Here is a 20026-nt window from a genome sequence, read left to right as displayed (position 1 = left end):
AATAAATAAATAAATAAATAAATATTAAAAAATTAAAAAAGAAATATATTTGATATAGAGATACAATGTGGCTATTGCAGAAAGACTTTAAGGACATCCTTCCCACATTCCTCATTGTAAATTTAGTTGCTTAGTCATGAGTCTCTGCTCAAATATGAATATTTGTGTCTCCCCCAAATTCATATTTTGAAATATTACCCCTAAAAGGTAGAAGTATTAGCACGTAGGGCCTTTGGGAAGTGATTAGGTCATGAAGGTGTAACCCTCATGAGTGGGATAAGTGCTCTTATAAAACAGACCCCACAGAGCTCCCTAGTCCCTTCTACCAATGTGAGGATACAGCAAAATATTACCTGTAATGAACTGGGAAGAAAACCCTCACCCGATCATTCTGCCACCCTGATTTCAGAATTCCAGCTTCCAGAACTGTGAGAAATAAATTAGTTTTTTACAAGCCACCCAGTCTGTGGTATTTTGTTATAGCAGCCTGAACAGATTAAGACAGTCTCCTATGGTTATTGCTCAATTTGGCCTATTTGTGCTATAATTATAGGTAATTCTTCAAATAAATTTTTGATGACTACTCTGTTTTTAGTCTGATTAAAACTTTCTTTCTTCGTTTTTCACAAAAAGCTAGGTAATAATAAATCAGCCTTAGCTACAAAGAACCCATGTTTCAACACTGCCTTCCACTGTAACTCATCCCCTATCTCACTTAAAATATCTTCAGCAGCATCTTACTTTCAGAAAAACACCCTAATCTTTAACACTACTCCAGAGCCTAGTCTCTACCTATATCCCAGTCTTAAAGTTGTACTATTCTCCCCACCGCTCTTGGGTACCACATGACTTCTTCTCATGGCCAGACAACCTTCCCCACTCCAGATGCACGTATTGTTGCTCTGGCTGTGATACCATTCCTTCCCTTTACCCTTTCATCCTTCCCAATCTGAGCTCCAGAGCGACTTCTGCAAGGAAGTTTCTCCCAGGTTACATCATGTGTTTCTAACAGATACCTCATTTTACTGTGATTTGCTTTACAGTGCTTCACAGACCTTGCTTTTTTACAAATTGAAGGTTTGTGGCAACCCTGTGTTAACCCAGTCTGTAGGTGCCATTCTTCCAAGGGCATTTTGCTCACTTCATGTCTCTGTGTCACATTTTGGTAAGTTTTGCAATATTTCAAGCTTTTTCATTATTATTATATGGGTTGTGGTGATCTGTGAGCACTGAGTTTTGATATTACTATTGTTAACTATTTGGGGGCACCATGAACTGTGCCCATACATGAGGGTGAACTTGATTTATAAATGTGTATGTTCTGACTGCTCTACCAGCTCTCATCTCCCCATCTCTCTCCCTCTCCTTTGGCCTCCCTATTTCCTTTCCAACAATCCTGAAGCCAGGCCAATTAATAACCCTACAACGGTCTCTAACTGTTCTATAGTCAAAGAAAGAGTAAAGTGATGTAGAAAACTTCACTGTCTTATTTTCAGAAACTGCCACAGCTACTCCAACCTTCAGCAAACATCACCCCGATCAATTAGCAGCCATCAATATTGAAGCAAGAACCTCCACCAGCCAAAAAGATGACTCCGTGAAAGCTCAGATGATGGTTAGCAATTTTTAGCAATAAAGCATTTTTAATTAAGGTATGGACATCATTTTTTGAGACATACTGCTCCTTCACACTTAATACAGTATAGTGTACACATAACTTTTATAAGCACAGAGAAACAAAAAATTCATTTGGCTTGCATTATTGCAGTATTTGCTTTATTACAGTGGTCTGTAACTAAACACACAATATCTGTAAGGTAAGCCTATATTTTACATGATTAGATCATTGAGCCCTGTTGTTCACTCAGCCCACAACCAAAAGCACACATTCCAATGTGACTATCTGAATACCCCCTAACTCCTCAGCAGACCTGTAAGTCTATGGTAGGGGAACCATTCTGTTTTTGCTCACTGCTATATTGGCCACGTCTATACCAATGCCTTTGCAACTGAGAGGTTCTGTCAAAGTCAGATATTTTTATTTTTAAAAAGCAATCTATTCTCTTCGATCTGAAATCCTAACTTACATACTTCATTAGGACCTAATTATAAATCCCATTTATCACAATCATTTCCACTGAAATAAACTGGAACTGTACATTGATAAGGAATGCTGGCTTGCAGATAGAGTGAACAAATTCAAATGGTAGCAGGACTCACAGATGAGAAGGTGTAGGAATGTCTTTCTTATATTTATGTGTTCATTTCAGAGCTGTGTTATACCTACCTTGTTTTACAGTAAGTGGAAGCCACAAATTGAGGAAATATGATACTTAAATCAGCTACATTTTATTTTTAAAATTTTGTCTTTTCAAAAGGCAAAAGTTTGCATAAAGTGATAAGAACTTGGCCTCAAACACCTACAACCAAACTATTTTGGCATTTCCTAGGTGTTCTCTGGTCTATGTGCTGTTTAAGGGAATGAGAAAGCATACACGTTCCAAATCACATCACAAAGTAGAGACTCCTTGGATATTTCTGAAATGCTACATTATCAACTGCAACGATGTCTCCAGCTGTGTCTGCCATATGCATTTATGAATTCCTGTGGAGTGTTGTTATAACACAACTCCTTTCCAGGGGTTAATTTAGACAGTGAAGATTATGATAATGTGTTAACCTGCAACTTTCTGATGTGTGTTACAGTTGGAGATGTGAAGAGCTTTCTCACTACAGCATGGTGGCCCAGTTTTGTTTTGTTAGCAGCCAGTATCTACCTATGAGATCATGAACATTCTTCCAATCAGCTACTGAATTAAAGATCTGACATATCTTCTAGTTCATTATATGGACAGAAGTGGTCTCTCTATAAGAGAAGTTAAAAGAAGTTTTGGTTAAAAGAAGTTTTTCATCCATACTGTTCATCCTTGATAAACATACAACCACTTAATTAAATCATTTTCTTTTAAATCAGTATTCTGATACTACATAGAATCAGAAACTATAACCCTATCTTTAGACAAATTGCCACAATTTACTCTTTTGGGTGTAAACTTCACTTGCCCAAATGTGTAGTTTTCTCAAGTCTGTGATTTAGCCTACTTAAGTTATTTTCTTCCAAAATGTCTGAAAACTAACTGAACAAGTTGAAAAATACATATATCAGGAAAATGGCTGACTTCTTATTTGTGATGTAACACTCACAGGATCAAGATCCCTGATAGTACCGAACATTATGGAGCCTTCAATTTCTGATCTCCCAACCAGAGTCTATTTCCAAATTTCCAGGACTCAGACAGCATTTCCTCATTCTATGTACCACACCATTATCCTGCTTAATTCAATGTAACATCATGATGCAATGACCTGACAAAACACCAATTTGTTGCTGAAGACGTATCTAAAGAGCTGCTTGTTTCTTCCTCAGCTGAAAAGATGAGATTCGTAGGGTATATTTCCAGTGGGCATTAAAACAAGAATGGTTCCCATACATCCTGCAGTGATTGCCCACTGGATTATTTATGAAATGCTCAGCCAGGTTCATGTTATTGAAAGATCAGTGTTGATCATTTGTTCTGTTCTGGCTGGTACATCCCTGGTAGTACTCTACTGGATATGTAATGAGCTTTTCACATCTCCAGACTCTTCACATCCCAACTAGCACCTGTGATCCCACACAATATCATCCTTCACTGCTTTCTGGGACAGGACAACTCCAAAAGAGAAAGCTCAACATGAAATTGAGCTTTGCTGAAATGATCACAGTTTGCAGATCATTCAGCTTTACGGATCAAACCTCACTTCCCAAATACCATTTCCTTTTGGTGCTAATGTGTTTGGCCCTTACTTTGACTGATCAGTGGGCCTCCAGTTCTAAGGATCAAACCTGGAGATAACGTCTTTGATATTTTTTTATGTTTAAAAAGAGACATTTCCAACCTGAATATAAATCTATCCACAAATACTCTTACCTAGTGCCTATCCGTAAATTAAATGCACAGTAACTGTCAGGAGAGAAGCTGGGTAATTAAGGCCATCGTTATTTAACTAAAATGCTTTGGTTTCTGCCAAATAATGAACATGTTAACATTTACACAGAAGCAAAGGAGGAAACAAAGAGATAGAAAAAGAATTTCCTGAAATTTATTTCTGGAATAACTTTTTTCTTAACTAAATGATTCTCTTTAGGCTACTGGAAGCAAAGAAATTTAATTAATTGCTACTTATTAAGTAGCTGAGTTAATTTCTAAGTTTATGGATTTGCTGTGGCTGCAAAACAGTTTAGGTAGAAAGTATATGGGTGTCACTCCTGAGAAACTCTTCTTAGAACCCAAACCAACAATTCTCTATACAGGTTAATTTAAGATATTGGTGGTTGGCTACAAAAGGTTTAGAAATTATTCTATGAAAAGGAAATTTTTGCTACTTATGCACTCATTTTTTTCTCTTCATATGTACATAGTTGTTGACACTAAAGCACCCAAAAGTATAGTCATAAAACATTCAAGTTGTTTTAAAAAGCTGACAGGAAAATCAAAGGCAAAAAGTATGCCAGTAGCATTATTGAATAAGCTTAACTAATTGTGGAGATGACTGATATCAGAAATATTAACCGTAATTCTTGTAGTCATATCTGATGGGGGACAAGCAAGTTATTCTTTAAGACATGCAAGACCTAATTCCCTCCTTTGCTTCCGGTGCCGATTCTTTCTTTGAGCTAAATGATCTTATGGCTGTGAGAAACGGAGCCTGTATTTGTGTAATAAAGACAAATCATCCTAGTGGCCCATCCTCCCAAAAATGAAACACTCCACCATGCCATTTGTGTGGAAGGGTTTATAACAAGTAGTCTCTGATCAATGTGGCTCTTTTTTCTGCTCAATGAGTGAAAAAGGGGAGGCTTAATGAATGAAGAAAATCATCGCCTTCCAGACGGTTTCACAGTACTCTATGCTGACTAAATATCTAATGAGTTGAAATCTCCTCTGATTGGCAAAGTGGGAAGAAAAAAAAGGGGGGGGGGAAACTAGACCATTAATTTCAGATGAAAGAGTCCAGGTTCATATATTTCAAAGGAATATGGTAGAGTTAAAGAGTGAAAACAAGTCTTAAGAAAGTTTAATGCCATCCCCCCCCAATAGAAAAACCAAAATCCACCCCAAAACAAAACAATACCTAGTAGTCTGTAGCACTAATAACCCTATCACTAAAGGTTAGCCTTTCCTCACTGAATTGCAGTATCTGTTTAAGTAAACACATAAAGTTTCTTGGGTTAGACAAGAAACTTAGCATGCATTTCCCATAGATATCATAATGTAAATATCAAACATCATACAAGGTAGTTTGCCCATGTTTGACTGATCCCTAATACATATGCTTTTTTATTAAAGTATAGTTGACCTACAATGAAACTAATTATATTAGTTTCATGTGTATAATACAGTAACTTGACAACTCTATACATTAGGCAATACTCCCCATGATAATCTTAATTACTGTCACCACTCAAAGTTATTACATTATTGACTATGTGTCTTATGCTGTATTTTTCATTCCTATGACTTATTCCTTTTACAAGTGGAACTTTGTGCCTCTTAATCCCCTTCACCTATTTCACCCATGGTCCACAAGCCCTCCCCTCTGGCAACACCAGTTTGTTTTCTGTATTTATGAGTTTGTGGGGTTTTTTTGTTTTTGTTCTCGTTTGTTTGTTTCTTAGATTTCACTTATAAGTGAACTCATATAATATCTGTCTTTCTCTGTCTGACATATTTCACTTACTATAGCACCCTCTAGGTCCATACATGTTATCAAGAATGGTAAGGTTTCATTCTCCCCCCCTCCCTTTTTTTTTTGAGAGAGAGAGAGCACACATGTGTGCACATGTGGGGCAGGGGTGGGGAGTGAGAGAGAGAATCCCAAGCAGGCTCCACATGTGGAGCCTGACATGGAGCTCAATCCCACAACCCTGGGATCATGACCTGACCCAAAAATCAAGAGTCTGATGCTCAATTGACTGAGCCACCCAGAGGCCCCTAGATTTTATTTTATTTTTTTTATGTCTGAGCAATATTCCATTGTATGTATGCATGCATATATGTGTGTACACACACACACACACACACACACACACACCACATTTTCTTTATCCTATCAAAGGACACTTGGGCTGCTTCCATATCTTGGCTATTATAAATAATGCTACAATAAACATAGCGATGCATATATCTTTTAAAATTAGTGTTTTTGTTTTCTTTGGGTAAATACCCAGTAGTGGAATTACTGAATCATATGGTATTTTCATCTTTAATTTTTTGAAGAACTTCCATACCATTTTACACAGTGGCTGCACCAATTTATATTCCCACCAACAGTGCACAAAGGTTCCCTTTATTGCACATCCTCGCCAACACTTGTTGTTGCTCATCTTTTTGGTACCAGTCATTCTCATTCTGACTGGTGTGAGGTGACATCTCATTGTAGTTTTGATTTGTATTTCCCTTATGTTTAGAGACATCGAGCGTCTTTTCATGTGTTTGTTGGCCACATCAATGTCTTCCTTGGGAAAATATATATTCAGGTCTTTTGCTCACTTTCTAGTTGGATTATTTGGGTGTTTTTAGTGTTCAGTTGTATGAATTCTTTATATATTTTGGATATTAACCCTTTATTGAATATATCATTTGCAAATATCTTCTCCAATTCAGTAGGTTGTCTTTTCATTTTGTTGATGGTTTCCTTTGCAGTGCAAAAGCTTTTTAGTTTGACATAGTCCCAATAGTTTATTTTTGCTTTCGTTTCCCTTGCCTGAGAAGACACATCCAGAAAAATGTTGCTAAGGCCAATGTCTAAGAGATTACTGTCCATGTTTTCTTTTAGGAGTTTTATGGTTTCAGGTCTCATATTTAGGTTTTCAACCATTTTGAGTTTATTTTTGTGTATGGTGTAAGAAATTGGTCCAGTTTCATTCTTTTGCATGTAGCTGTTAAGTTTTTCAACATTATTGAAGAGATTGTCTTTTCCCCCATTGTGTATTCTTGCCTCCTTTGCTGTAGGTTAAATAGCCATATAAAAATGGGTTTATTTCCAGGCTCTCTATACTGATCCATTGATCTATGTGTCTGTTTTTGTGCTAGTACCATACTGTTTTGGTTACTAGAGCTTTGTAGTCTATATTGAAATCTGAGACTGTGATACTGTTCTTCTTTCTTAAGATTACTTTAGTTATTGACGGTCTTTTGTGGTTCCACACAAATTTTAGGATTATTCTAGTTCTGTGAAAAATGCTACTTGTATTTTGATAGGGAATACAATGAATGTATAGATTGCTTTGTATAGTATGGACATATTAACATGGAATCTTTCTTCCACCCCATGAACATAGAATATCTTCTCATCTGTTTGTGTTTTCTTCAGTTTCCTTGAACAATGTCTTATAATTTTCATAGTATAGGTTTTTCACCTTCTTGGTTAAATTTATTCCTACATATCTTATGCAGCATTTTAACTGTGCAAATTGCTACCACATTTATTACATGTTTTTAGTCTAACATATTTGAGAGGTTTATAGAGCAAATATAAATATTATTTGGATAACATAATACTGTATGAAGATTGGAGAGTTACACTGAGAACAAAGATACAGGGAGAGAGGGACAGCCTAAAATGTTGATGAAAGAAAGCTGGAACTGGGCCGCTTCTTGAAGAAAGTGGCCAGTTGTCCAAATGACAGAGTGATAAAACTAGAACCCAGCCATTTTGATGTTAATTTTCCAGGGAGTATGATATAGCATATGGGGCCCAGTAAGTAAACCTCCTAGATGTCAGCAATACTTAAGACCCACAGGACAGTGTGTTATTGTCTCAGGTTTGGATCTGGATGCATCTTTAGGTGAAACATGAGGGAAAGAGCTAAACTTAGTGTCTATACTACAGTGAAATGAATTGGTATTTGGAGTAAATAAAGATGCACCCAGAAGTCTGAAGGTATATAGAACTGGTAAGCATGGGAGCCAATATGGGGCTGGGGTTGGGGATTGGCATGGAGTGGGGCTGGGCAGAGCTGGCTGCCTGACAAAATGTGGATGTCTTGAGCATTATTCTGGGCATAGAGGACATTCATTTTAGCATAGCAACATCACTCCAGACCCAAGACCTGCTGGCATAGTTTGAATTCACTAAGAAACTGGGTGAGCCTGGGACACCTGGGTGGTTCAGTTGGTTAAGCAGCCAACTCCTGATTTTGGCTCAGGTCATAATCTCACGGTTCATGGGTTTGAGCACTCACAGTGCAGAGCCTGCTTTGGATTCTCTGTCTCCCTCTATCTGCCCCATCCCCCTCCCCCTCTCAAAAATATATTAACATTAAACAAAATTACAGAAACTGGGTGAGCCTGATCCTGAAGGTGACATCTTGATGATAGAAACAGTATGTGTGGGAAGATAGAAATCAAAAGGACTCAGAAAAGTTATGTAATTGGCCCAAGACCACATAGTAAGTTAATATGAGATCTGGGCCTGGAATTTGGTGTCCCAGTTTCCTGCTTTTTCCTCTGTCCTACAGTAAAAACAAAATGATCCAGCTGAAATAACTACGCTGTTGGAAGGCACACTTCTTTCAGGGTTATAATATTCGTGGATATGTCCAGATCAGATCAAATTTCCTGGACCCTGGAGAGGTTTGCAGATAGAGAGGTTTTGCTGAGACAAGATCTACTTGATTTTGTAATGCAGAGATACACATTTTGCACCCTGACGGCAGATTAGAATCATGTATAGTGCTTTTAAAAATATAAAGGATGCCAGAGGACCCCTCTCAAGAAAGGCACACTTAATTGATCTGGGACAGGGCCCAGAGAATCACCGGCATAGAGAATCCAGTACCTGTTTCCAGTGTTGTCTCCTGGACTGGAAAAAAAAAATGGGTCACATTCTAGGCAAAGATAACTCTTGACCCTGCCATTGATTAGTGTGTGACCCCACATAATCTCTTTGCTTCAATTTCCTTATCTATGAAATACATGTCCTTACTTCCTATAGGATTATTGTAAGGATCAGAGATAATATAATGGCAACTAAAGCATTATAAACACCATAAAGAACTCCACAGATGCTCTGTTGTAAGGTCCCTGCATCTCATGCCATGTGAACAGAATCCAAATTTAATGGAAATGTGTTCTGTGTAAAATCATCTAATGATGACAATTATAGCTGGTTTCTAAAAAACCCATAACAATGAAAATAATCTTAGAATCAGAATCACGTGGCTTATTTTTAATACTCTAGGAAGCCATACTTTCACTAACAGTAATGTAGTAAAAAGCTGGCCAAATGTAAAATGCTACTTTTGAAGATACACACACACTTGAGAAAAAGCCAGTCTTTTCTTGATTGTTCATCTCCTTTATCAACATCCACAAAAATAAATGAAGGTAAAGCCTGAGGTGATTATATTTTATTTTAAATTCTTTTAAATATGAATTTGACATAAAAAGTACTCGACCCTTCTGTTTGGGTGATGTGGAAATCAAAGCACTCCATCTCAGTAGTGTGATTCTGGGCTGGCTTTGTAGAAGGTAATTAAAATGGGTGGATCTTAAATGTGGTGCTGCCTCAGAGTCTCTAAAACAATAGTTTTGGGAATCCTGCCCCAGATTTGTGGAATCAAAATATCTTTGGGAAATGGTTGGGCACCCATGACTTTAACATGTTGCCTTGATTATGCCTCAGCTTCCTGCCCACCAGTGGCCAGAAGTGAGGTGTGTGTGAGAGAATAGCTTGGGGCTTCTCAAACTTTAATGTGCATATGAATCATTTGGAGATCTTATTAAAATGTGAATTCTGATTCAGTAGGCCATGGGTGGAACCTGAAATGGTCTTTCTGACAAGCTTCCAGGTAAGACAGATGGTGCTGGTGCATGGACCACATTTTGAGTAGCAAGGATCTTGGTGACACATACAAAAAGGAAGGTGAGAACAAAAACCTCCCTGAACAGTTCAGGAGGAATTCACTGATGAATAATACAATTTTAGTACACTGGTAGGAAGAATCTCAAAGTATCTCAGTCATATGCCTACTTAATGAGAGCATGGTTAAGGATCCTGAATTCCTGGTGCCAAATGACCTTGGAGGTGATGGAAAGCCAGGTGAAAATTCTGGATCTCAATAAACTCTATTTCTAGTATGAAGGGACATCACGGACAACCAGAGTCCATCACAGTGATTTCCACAGTTTGGTGTTTGTGCTAAAACTGAATAGTAGAATCTATGGAATGACATCATAACTGAATTTGTATCTATTAACCAAAAGACAACAAAGATGGTACATGTAGTGATTGATAGAGTCCTGAAAATACCTGCTGTCTGAAATGCTTTTCAAAATAGATTGTTGCTCATTTCTATGTTACCCTAAGAAAGTCTGACACCTCACCTTCACAGCTTTTGAAACATGCATCCTTTACAATGGATTTCATGCCATTACTCAGTATCCCATTGATACAATAAAAGGCTGACTCATTTCCTTCCCTCTGCATGATCTGTTACAAATTAAACTGGGATACCATATGCTGGGTCTAAAATGCTCGGTATATCCAGTGGCTCATGGTGATTCTGCCAGCTTTCAGGTGAAACATCGTCTGGAGAAGCAACGAGAGAATCCCTGCTATACGGTTTGCACTGGAGGGCTTTGACAACTGGGGGTATTTCATCAGATCATCAGTGACTCCACTGCCCCAAACTGATGGCTGTCTGAGATACTCCCTTACAACTTTCAAGATCTTCTTTGCATTCTTGCAAATTTCCCTGCCTTGCCTGCCTTGCCCACAGTGTTACTGAGCACGCGGTTTCTAATAAAGCCCATAATGAGAATATTTATTTCCTTGTCTTTCACCATCAAGACTGTCAGGAATGTCAGCACAGCTCAAAAAACCGGATTTCAGAGCTGCTGACTGCTGCCAGCAGAGACAAGCACATTTCAGGGGATGTCTATGAAAATTTTTAATATATTTCTCTGTGGGAAGGGGAAAGTATTCAGGTGTCTCATTGTGTAGCAGCACAGTAACACTTCAGGTGCTTTGGCTTTCCCAAAGATACCATTATGCCAGGGAGGAGTGGGGTACTGTTTTTCTTAATAAGCCTACAAGATTAATTTTTGGAATTGCTGCCATGTTATGAAAGTTTAGTGCTGTGAACGTAGACTGCAGAAGAAATTAGCAAAACCTTCCATTCTTATTTTGATCAGATTTTATTTAAAAAATTTTTTTTATGTTTATTTATTTTTGAGACAGAGAGAGACAGAGCATGAACGGGGGAGGGTCAGAGAGAGGGAGACACAGAATCCGAAACAGGCTCCAGGCTCTGAGCTGTCAGCACAGAGCCCGACACAGGGCTTGAACTCATGGACTGCGAGATCATGACCTGAGCCGAAGTCGGCCGCTTAACCGACTGAGCCACCCAGGCGCCCCTTGATCAGATTTTATAGTAAGAAGAGAAAAGTCAGTCTGAGTGAACTTCACTTTACCTAAATATAGGTCCAGTTAATTGATTTCTTTGTATAAATGACAGAATTCAATAATGCAAGCCTAGTTAATAAACATGTTTAGTCTTATTGAGTTATTACCATGTAATGATAGAACTAAAAGGGATCGGAAAGATTTCCTTTGATCTCATCTTTTTATAGATAAGAAGAGTGTGATATGAAAAATTAAAAAAAAATTGCTCAATATCAAATAATGATTTGAAACAGTGCTAGGGCTGGACCTCATGTCAGAACTCCAAATTTTATTATTCTGATGCTAATTTGAAGGGAAAACTCAAGTCCTAAGGAGTCAACCTATTTCTCAGAATACAAACTACTGAAATTTAACCTGGATTCTCTGCCAGTCTTCAAAACCCAGATCCCTGAATAATTCCATGCCCACAGTTTAGATGCAGGGAGCCCTCCTCCATGTGCTTTTAACACCCATCATATTAGAAGTACGAGTCTTTTCAGCTATCTTGCTAATTGTTACTTCCTGCTGCAAAGGTTAGCTGGGGCATTAGATGAGAAATGAAAAGTTACAACTTCAGAACACAGGACAAAAATAGAAGGATGTTTTCAAATTCTCAGTTTAATTTTTTTGTCTTTTCATCATGCGTTAAGCCAAAGAGAAAATTAAGATAATAACAAGGATAGCAGATAGCAAATTCAACTTTGAGCCAGAATTCCCAAGAACAGAGTTTATCAATCTTGTAACCACAACTTTAGAGGAATCCTAATAGACAGCATTATATATTAAGCCTCCACACTGCTGTGCCCCTTATGGGAAGTCAGATTTGCCTTTCAGTTATCGTTGGTCCTCTTAGCAGAAACTGCAAATTCCATAGTCTCCCTATTTACAAAATTATGGTTTTTTTCAGGGCCATCAAATTTATCTGTACAAAATACTTGATTTTTCCATCTCTCTTGCCACTGTAGCTGACCAGTGACATGTAGGTAAAAGTCTTCCGGCAAAGCGAACCTTTCATAATACAAATGCAAACTGAGAGGGAGACTTGGGACTTTTGTTCTTGCCTATTCCCATTTCTGCCTGTCTGGACTGCACACTTGCTACCCTTGCCATTTACCTGTTAAGGACCTCAGAGAAGGATGCGAGAAAGGACTTGCATCCTGGAAGACATCCTCAGGAAGTGGTGCTAGCTTGAGCATACATACCTTTGGAAATGTGTGTAAGAACAACATAAAGCCTGTTGAAGTTTGTGTTAGCTGGGTTTTCAGTTATTTGCAGTCAAACAAATTCCCTACTCTTTATTTATTTACTTACTTATCTTTACTTATTTACTTTTTACTTATTTACTTAAGGAGGACACTTGTTGGGATGAACACTGGGTGTTGTAAGGAAGTGATGAATCATTAAATTCTACACCTGAAACTAATTATTACACTATATGTTAACTAGGTGGAAATTAAACAAAACTTGAAAAAAATTAACTTAAAAACACATCAAATGAATTCCTAACTGATGTAGACATTATGAGTCTTTACAAAGTGACCTTGGATTCTGTGGTCAGAGGACTTGGGTTCTGGATCTGATCCTTTCCCTAGCCAAAAAAACGAGACAAAATAAAGCAAGGCCATCTTTGAAACCAATTGAGTTGGAGAAAGCATGGGTAGTTTTACCTACATTGCCTTACTAAGCAACAGGATTCTTATTTCAATTGACTCAGGTGTGTTTCCCCTTGTGCCAGCTAAATAGCACTGGGTTGGAACATTTGCAGAATCTGGTATTTTCCTATCTTAATTATGGAAGGCACTGACAATGATTCTTCCTTGACACAGAGAATCTCTGCAAATGACACTTTTCCTTTAGCTAGTGCCAAGGGGAGAAAAAGCAACAACAACAACAACAAAATAGCAGCAAGTGAAGTGAAAAGTGTGCACATTTCAGTGTACTTATAGTTTACCTCCTGAATGGGCTGGTGGGCCACATAGGAGTACCATCCCCTGACCTTGTCGGACAGACACAGTGCTTCTTGTTCTTGTTTTAAAGTTTTCAAGATCTGTTAAGAAAGATAAAGGAAAAATAGTTTAAATTGTAAAGGCCTAAGATAATATGAGAGAATTTAAGTATTTCAAAAGAGGACAGTCTTCTGCTGAGAAACAGTAATTGTATCACCCATATCAAGGAAATTCAGTGTAGCTTCTTTTCACATGATATTGTCCTGTCATCCTTGATTCTGTATACTGTAATGGAGCTACCTGTTACATGTGTCTATTTATATTTAAAAGATATAAAATTAAATAAAATGTATAATTCAGTTTCTCAGCCACACTAGCTACATTTTGAGTTCAACAGCCACATGTAGCTAGCTAGTGGTTACCATATTGGACAGCAGAGAAATAGAACATTCAAATCAATGCAGAAAATCCTATTAGATGGTGCACATCTAAATGAAGAAACCAAGGTTTAATGAAGTTAAGTGACTTCCCCAACATCTTTTTGTAATTAAATATTATCAGGAATGACATTCATAATATCTGATACTCAATCCTATTCACTTCACAAACCATTCTATTATATGCAATTATACATGTCCCTCTACATATGTAACTAGAATAGGACTCTCTCTGGATATGCACACATATCATATACAATGTACAAATAGACATATGCACATATACATAATTGTTTCAAAGTACATGTATATTTTTAAATATTTATAAAGTACTGTCCAAGATTCTGTTTTGAAAAAAAAAAAGCTCCCTTCTGTCAAGGAGGTCAGGTATAGTTAGAAAGATAAGACATTACAAACCCAAAGATCACAGTTTGAGTCAGCGAACAAGCAGTTGCCAATAAAAATGAGTTAATGTAAAAAATATGTCTAATAAAGTGACAGACATATTACTGTTTAAAAAAAAATTTTTTCCTGTCCTCCCAAATGTAAACCCTCTCAACAAGAAGTATTTTAAGTGCCATTTCATTTTTTGTTGTCTAAAACATTTGATTTCACAAGCTCTTATTGGATTTGAAGATTATTCCAAAACAAGTATGTTCTGCAGGGCGGCAAGCTGTGCACACTGGAGATCAGTAATATTTATTGACTATTTCCTACATGCTGGCCATTTTGGCAAGTATTTCATGATGATTATCTGAAGCGATTCTAACAACAATTATATGGATTAATTACCATTAATGTCTCCATTTTATAGTCTAGAAAAGAGAGGCACCATGAGGTTTGTTAAAGGTTACATGAGTAAGTTATGAAGCTAGGGGGATAAAGTGGACAGACTTCCTGCAGTCAAAAAAAAAACAACCAAAAAAGCCAAAAAAACCCAAACGGGATGCTTCTATAACTAGGTTTGACTTTAAGGAGAGGTCAGGATATTAAAGAAAATTTAGACACATACATATCTTCGTTACCAACTTCTGGAATTATGGAAATTTTAAAAGCATACATTATTTTCTTCAACTAAGTACTTATAAAAATTTCATTAAACATCACTTGGTTGTCAGACTTTGATATAGGCACTGTGAGAACACAGCACCTGCCCTGTAGGGACCCGAGAGTATAGTGGGCAGGACTGACAAATAACACCTAATCATAGGAAGCCAAAGACCGACAGAGCTGAGGTGTGAACCAGGACACCTGGAGGACATACTGAGTACAATACACAAAAATACTCTAACGTGAATAACATTTCTGTTGTAATAAAATTCTTTTAATCCAATGAGCATCACGTAAGGCTAAGACATGATATTTTCTTCCAAGGAAACGGTCGGAGAAGCCTTCAAAAAAGATTAAATGAGACATTTTAAAAACTTTATTATGGAAAATGGTTTAATATTATAAACCATCATCCCTAAAAGTGACAGTGAATCATGCTGAATTGCCACTTCTGCATACAGGTTCTTAGAATACGTCATCTAAGTTTTTGTACAAACATCCCATCGCAATACCAGAGTTGCATAAAAAATTAAGGGCTAATAGGTAATAGAGGTCAAGTCTTATCTAGGCAAAGTCCACCATGGTTCTGATTAGAGGAGGGGCATTTAGAAATGGGGAAAAAATGAGAAGCACATGTAATGTGCTTAAATGATTTTTAATTGTCCTTAATGAGCTTGAAAAACTGGATTCCTGTTTCTTCCTTTTCAGTTTATGAATTCATGCAGTTCTACAAGGTTCGGGCAGTCAGAATATATCAAACTAATCTGGTATTTGAGAAAATATTTGGACATATTTCTTAGTAGTTAGTTGATACAAATTCCAGATGGCAAACCCTACTTACATAGTGAGTAAAAAGACTGCATTTGGACAGATTTGATTTTGAAATCAACTCTGCCATGTATTAGCTGTGTAACTGACCTTCGGCAAGTCTTCATTTTCTCATAAATAAATGCAAATAAATGTGCTTTGTTTTAAAGTAAGAGTCATGGGCAAAGATTAAATGAGATAGTACTTGAAAAGCACAAGGCCAAACACAAAGATTGTGCTACAAATCTGGTGTTCAATGTATTTGTTCTGTCCACTAAAGAATGTTGTTATACAGTGGCAGGTCATAATCCAATCATTCTATTTATGAGTGTTCCCAACAGTAAATTAATTCTAGAGAGAATTCTAGAGAGCTATAGCTACTGATAAACAAAGGACACTATATTTATGCACACGTTTAAGGAAAAATTCCATGTCCAAAACTGGTCTTTTCAGATACAACTATCCATCCAGATCCTAATTACTAGCAGCGTGGTAACTATACAAATCAAAGAACTATGGGTGTGAATGGGTATTTTTTGAACCTTGTGTATTCATGGCCAGGCCTTTGTCAGCAATAGTCCTGCACATATTATTATTTTAGAGTCACTTTATTTCCAAAGCCTTGGTTCTGGGTAATGATCATTGGCAACAGACTTTACAAGATAGTAAGAATATATTATGGATAATGCTCTGTTACCATGACCATTGACCTAATAGCAATAATAGCATCTACCTGCAAAATGTATTGAGGTCATACCATGTGCCAAGTGTTTTTCATATAGATCTCATTTATTCCATCATAGTTTAAACTTCCAACTTGGAGGTGATATAAGTGAAGTTCAGAGAGGTTCAGTATCATCTTCACCACCCAGGAAGTGGTCAGAAAAATACAAATTTATATCTGTCTCCCTTTAAAGCTACTGGTCTCAAACACCAGAGTCTATGGCTTCCCCAATGATTTAGTGGAAGCTAGTGAAAAAGAACATTCAAACTAGTTACTCAACAGCTTAGTGACAAAAATAAAAAATCTTTGAATGAATTGTAAGCTCTTTAGTGATTATGCAGGAAAATCCACATTTCAATGCACAAAGCAATGAGTAGGTACATTCCATTCCAAATCTTCTATTTCTTTGCTTTTCCTTGTGGGTGAGTACTCAATGTAGGGATTTTAAACAGTAGGTAAAAAGGATGAAATTGAATGAGGAGAAAACAATCAGAAACAACTCTATTAAGAAGCATGCTCGCTGCATTGTTAACGAAAGGTAGCTGAACAATGTAGTCAATTACTAAAGATATGGTTGAATAAACGACGTATATGTATGACAAGGAATTAATATCCATGTATCGTGGTTTTTCACAACAGCTTATTTTTCCAACTGTGTATATGGTTTACTGACATGGGATTCGTAGACATTTAAAAAATAAGTGGCTATACTTTTCGGTGTTGATTTCATTCATCAGCATTTTACATAAATTTTTCTAGAAATCATATGCTAAAGGATGCACAATTTTGTGGCAGATGTGTTTTCATATCATATTTTCCTGTGGAAACAATTGTCCTTTATTCTGCTATGGAATGTAATATCAGCATTTCATTTTTAAATGAAATTAGAAAATATGCTATGGAACTTGGAATGTGTATTGAGTGCATAGAGGAAATGAGTTCGCATTTAAATTCCTGCGGGAGTAAAAGCATACAAAGGTCTTAAAGCTGCAATATGCAATAAATAATAAAATGTCTTAATATATGAAAATACTTATAATTCAAACTACAGAGTAAATCAGGGAGTGAGGGGGGAAATCTACATATATTTCCTGTCTGTAAAGTTATTAAATGTTTAGAGGAAAGGAAAAGATACCTTCCAACAAATATCTGGAGGTACTCTAGAGAAAACATCCAGAGGGCCCAATATATTTTTTTGAGAAGTAACAGTAAGTGAGAAAAAGTAACTCATGTAGGCCAACACTAAGGGACTACCCATGACCCACTGAACACTGAAGAGCTGAAGCCATTCACAGGGTGGGACCACCCAGAGAAGAGTGTAAGTTTAGTTTAAAAATGTCTAGAAGATGTTAATGGGATCATAACACACATCATGGTTTGTTAAGAATCCACAAAGAGGCAGGAGAAAAGGGGAGAGGAAGAATGATACAGTAAACCATGCAAGTAATGCATGCATTTTTAATGCATGTATTATTTACTACATGCTAAAAAAAATACCAATTCAGTTTTTCCTTATTTGGGTAAGCCTGGATTCTATTAATTCTTACAGGGTGGCCTTAGAACAAGAAATTTCTATCACCAGTATCCTTTGTTATTGCTTCCTCCAATTTTGAAAGTAGCAGTCAATAAGGAAATCAATACCAACTTGGAAAAATGGTCAAGCAATACATTTGTTATGAATATGATTTTCATAATGATGATTGTACCGTTTGTTTTTTTAAGGAGTATTTTTGGAGCATAACTTTAAAAATTGATTATCATGTAGCATAGTTAAAATTAGGTCTTGAATCTGCCATTTGTTTCCTGATTGTATGCATTTGTGGATGCACATTTGCATGGTTTCTTGAATTCTAGAGACTCATACTGAAAGTAAGTCTAAATTTATAAAACCTTAGGAATTGCAAGCCACATTTGTCACATTCTTTCCACTCAGGAAGAAGGAAGAAGCCATTAGTACAAATGGCATAGGTGACTGGGTTTCCCAGTGAGAATATATAACAAGATGAAGACTTGCATAATGGTTTAACATGCTGGTTTTGTAGTCAGAAGAACCTGAGTACAAATCTGGTACTCTTATTTTCTTGCTGTACAATGTAGGTGAGTTATTTAATCTCCTAGAACCTCACTTTCATCATTTCTAATATTAGGACAAAAATCTCTATCTCATAGAGCTCTTTGAAGATTAAGATCATGCATATAAAGCATTTAACATACTGTCTGATCCAAAGTCAGTAGCCCATAAATGTTAGCATTATCATTATCATTTCTTGGCATCTAAGGAAACCATACAGAAAGTGACTTAGTGTGGGAAAACTTGTGAGTCTAAACTTCCACCAGAAAAAGTAACACCAGAGTGGTCAAGTCAATCCTACCATGGCAAAAAATGCTAATAGGACTTAAAATACATCTATTTTTGTTCATCTTAATTGTGTTTTCAAGTCTGAATAGGAGCTGAAGTAAGCCAGCTACCTTATCCTTTCCAGTGTGTGAACTATAGTCTTTATATGACTTAAAATTAAGATATACTCACATATAAAGGATTCAGAAAATTTTCCTTAAGAACCTATGATGATATGGTCTCAGAGAGCTTGTACCACTTTTTAAAGTAAATGTGGTAGCATTTTCAGAAAACACTAAAATAGGATGTAGGTTTATCTTCTACAAAGTATGCAAACATGTTTCAAAACAGAAATAAATTATGAAACATTTTATTATTTACTGATTATATAAATTTACTCATTGAACTTAAAATTTATAAGTTCACACTGCATACTAGTTGTAAACATATGGGTATAAATGGAAACTGAAATATATATATATATGATTATAAAATATTGATAGGTATGTTTGTCAGTATCTTGCTTTTCCTTATGTCATTAACTTTTCCATTTGCTTATTCAGTCTTCAGCAAATATTTTTTGAGTTCCTTTTCAGTTCCAAGTATTCGTGTCAGCTATCTTATCTTTCTAACAACTAAGTAAAACAAAACGAAACAAAAACCTGTGTCTATGCTAAACATCCGATATTAAATATCCCAATTTGTTGGTCCCTAAAGTAAGGGACCAGAATCTGATGCTAGGCGATGGTCTGACATTGCAAAGTAAAGCAAATCTCTTTCCTGGATATCTTTGTATAGATAACAAAGGGCTTTATTAATATTTCTAAGCTAATGTACACTCAATTTACAAATGAGTCATTCATATAACTGACTTACGACCTTGTTCTTTCATTGTCCCTAATGCTGCTACTATGGACAACCCTATGAAAATTCTTAGAGCACTTATTTCCAAGTACAAAGGAAGAGCCAGTGGGAGCTCTCCCAGATGCTGACTGTGACTGCACAATGTTCTCCCTCCAAATGTCTGAATTTTTTTTCTACCCTTTTTACTCATGTCAGATGAGAACTCTATAATTTAGGGATTATTTTGGAATTGCAGAAATTACATTTTAAAAACATAAATGGCTGCAAATGCATTGCCTTGCCAGTAGTCATTGACAGTGAAGGGCAAATTAATCCAATCAGATTGCTTCCTCTTAAGTAAATAAGAGCAGTAGGGATTCTTTGAATGGGA

At 36.6% G+C, this 20026-nt stretch overlaps 1 protein-coding gene across 6 annotated transcripts in view; it reads right to left on the bottom strand.

The window, feature by feature from the left end:
• The window catches only part of CNTN4 (contactin 4), a 907777-nt gene that overhangs the window by 220279 nt on the left and 667472 nt on the right, over positions 1-20026 (bottom strand). For all 6 annotated transcript variants that reach the window (XM_047849694.1, XM_047849690.1, XM_047849689.1 and 3 more), the window contains one exon: positions 13442-13537. In XM_047849694.1, the coding sequence (XP_047705650.1) occupies positions 13442-13537 (96 nt within the window). The remainder of the gene's footprint in view (positions 1-13441; positions 13538-20026) is intronic.

This window comes from Prionailurus viverrinus, chromosome A2 (genome assembly GCF_022837055.1).
Source record: "Prionailurus viverrinus isolate Anna chromosome A2, UM_Priviv_1.0, whole genome shotgun sequence".
Lineage (NCBI taxonomy): Eukaryota > Metazoa > Chordata > Mammalia > Carnivora > Felidae > Prionailurus > Prionailurus viverrinus.
This window is presented reverse-complemented; position numbering and strand designations above follow the sequence as displayed.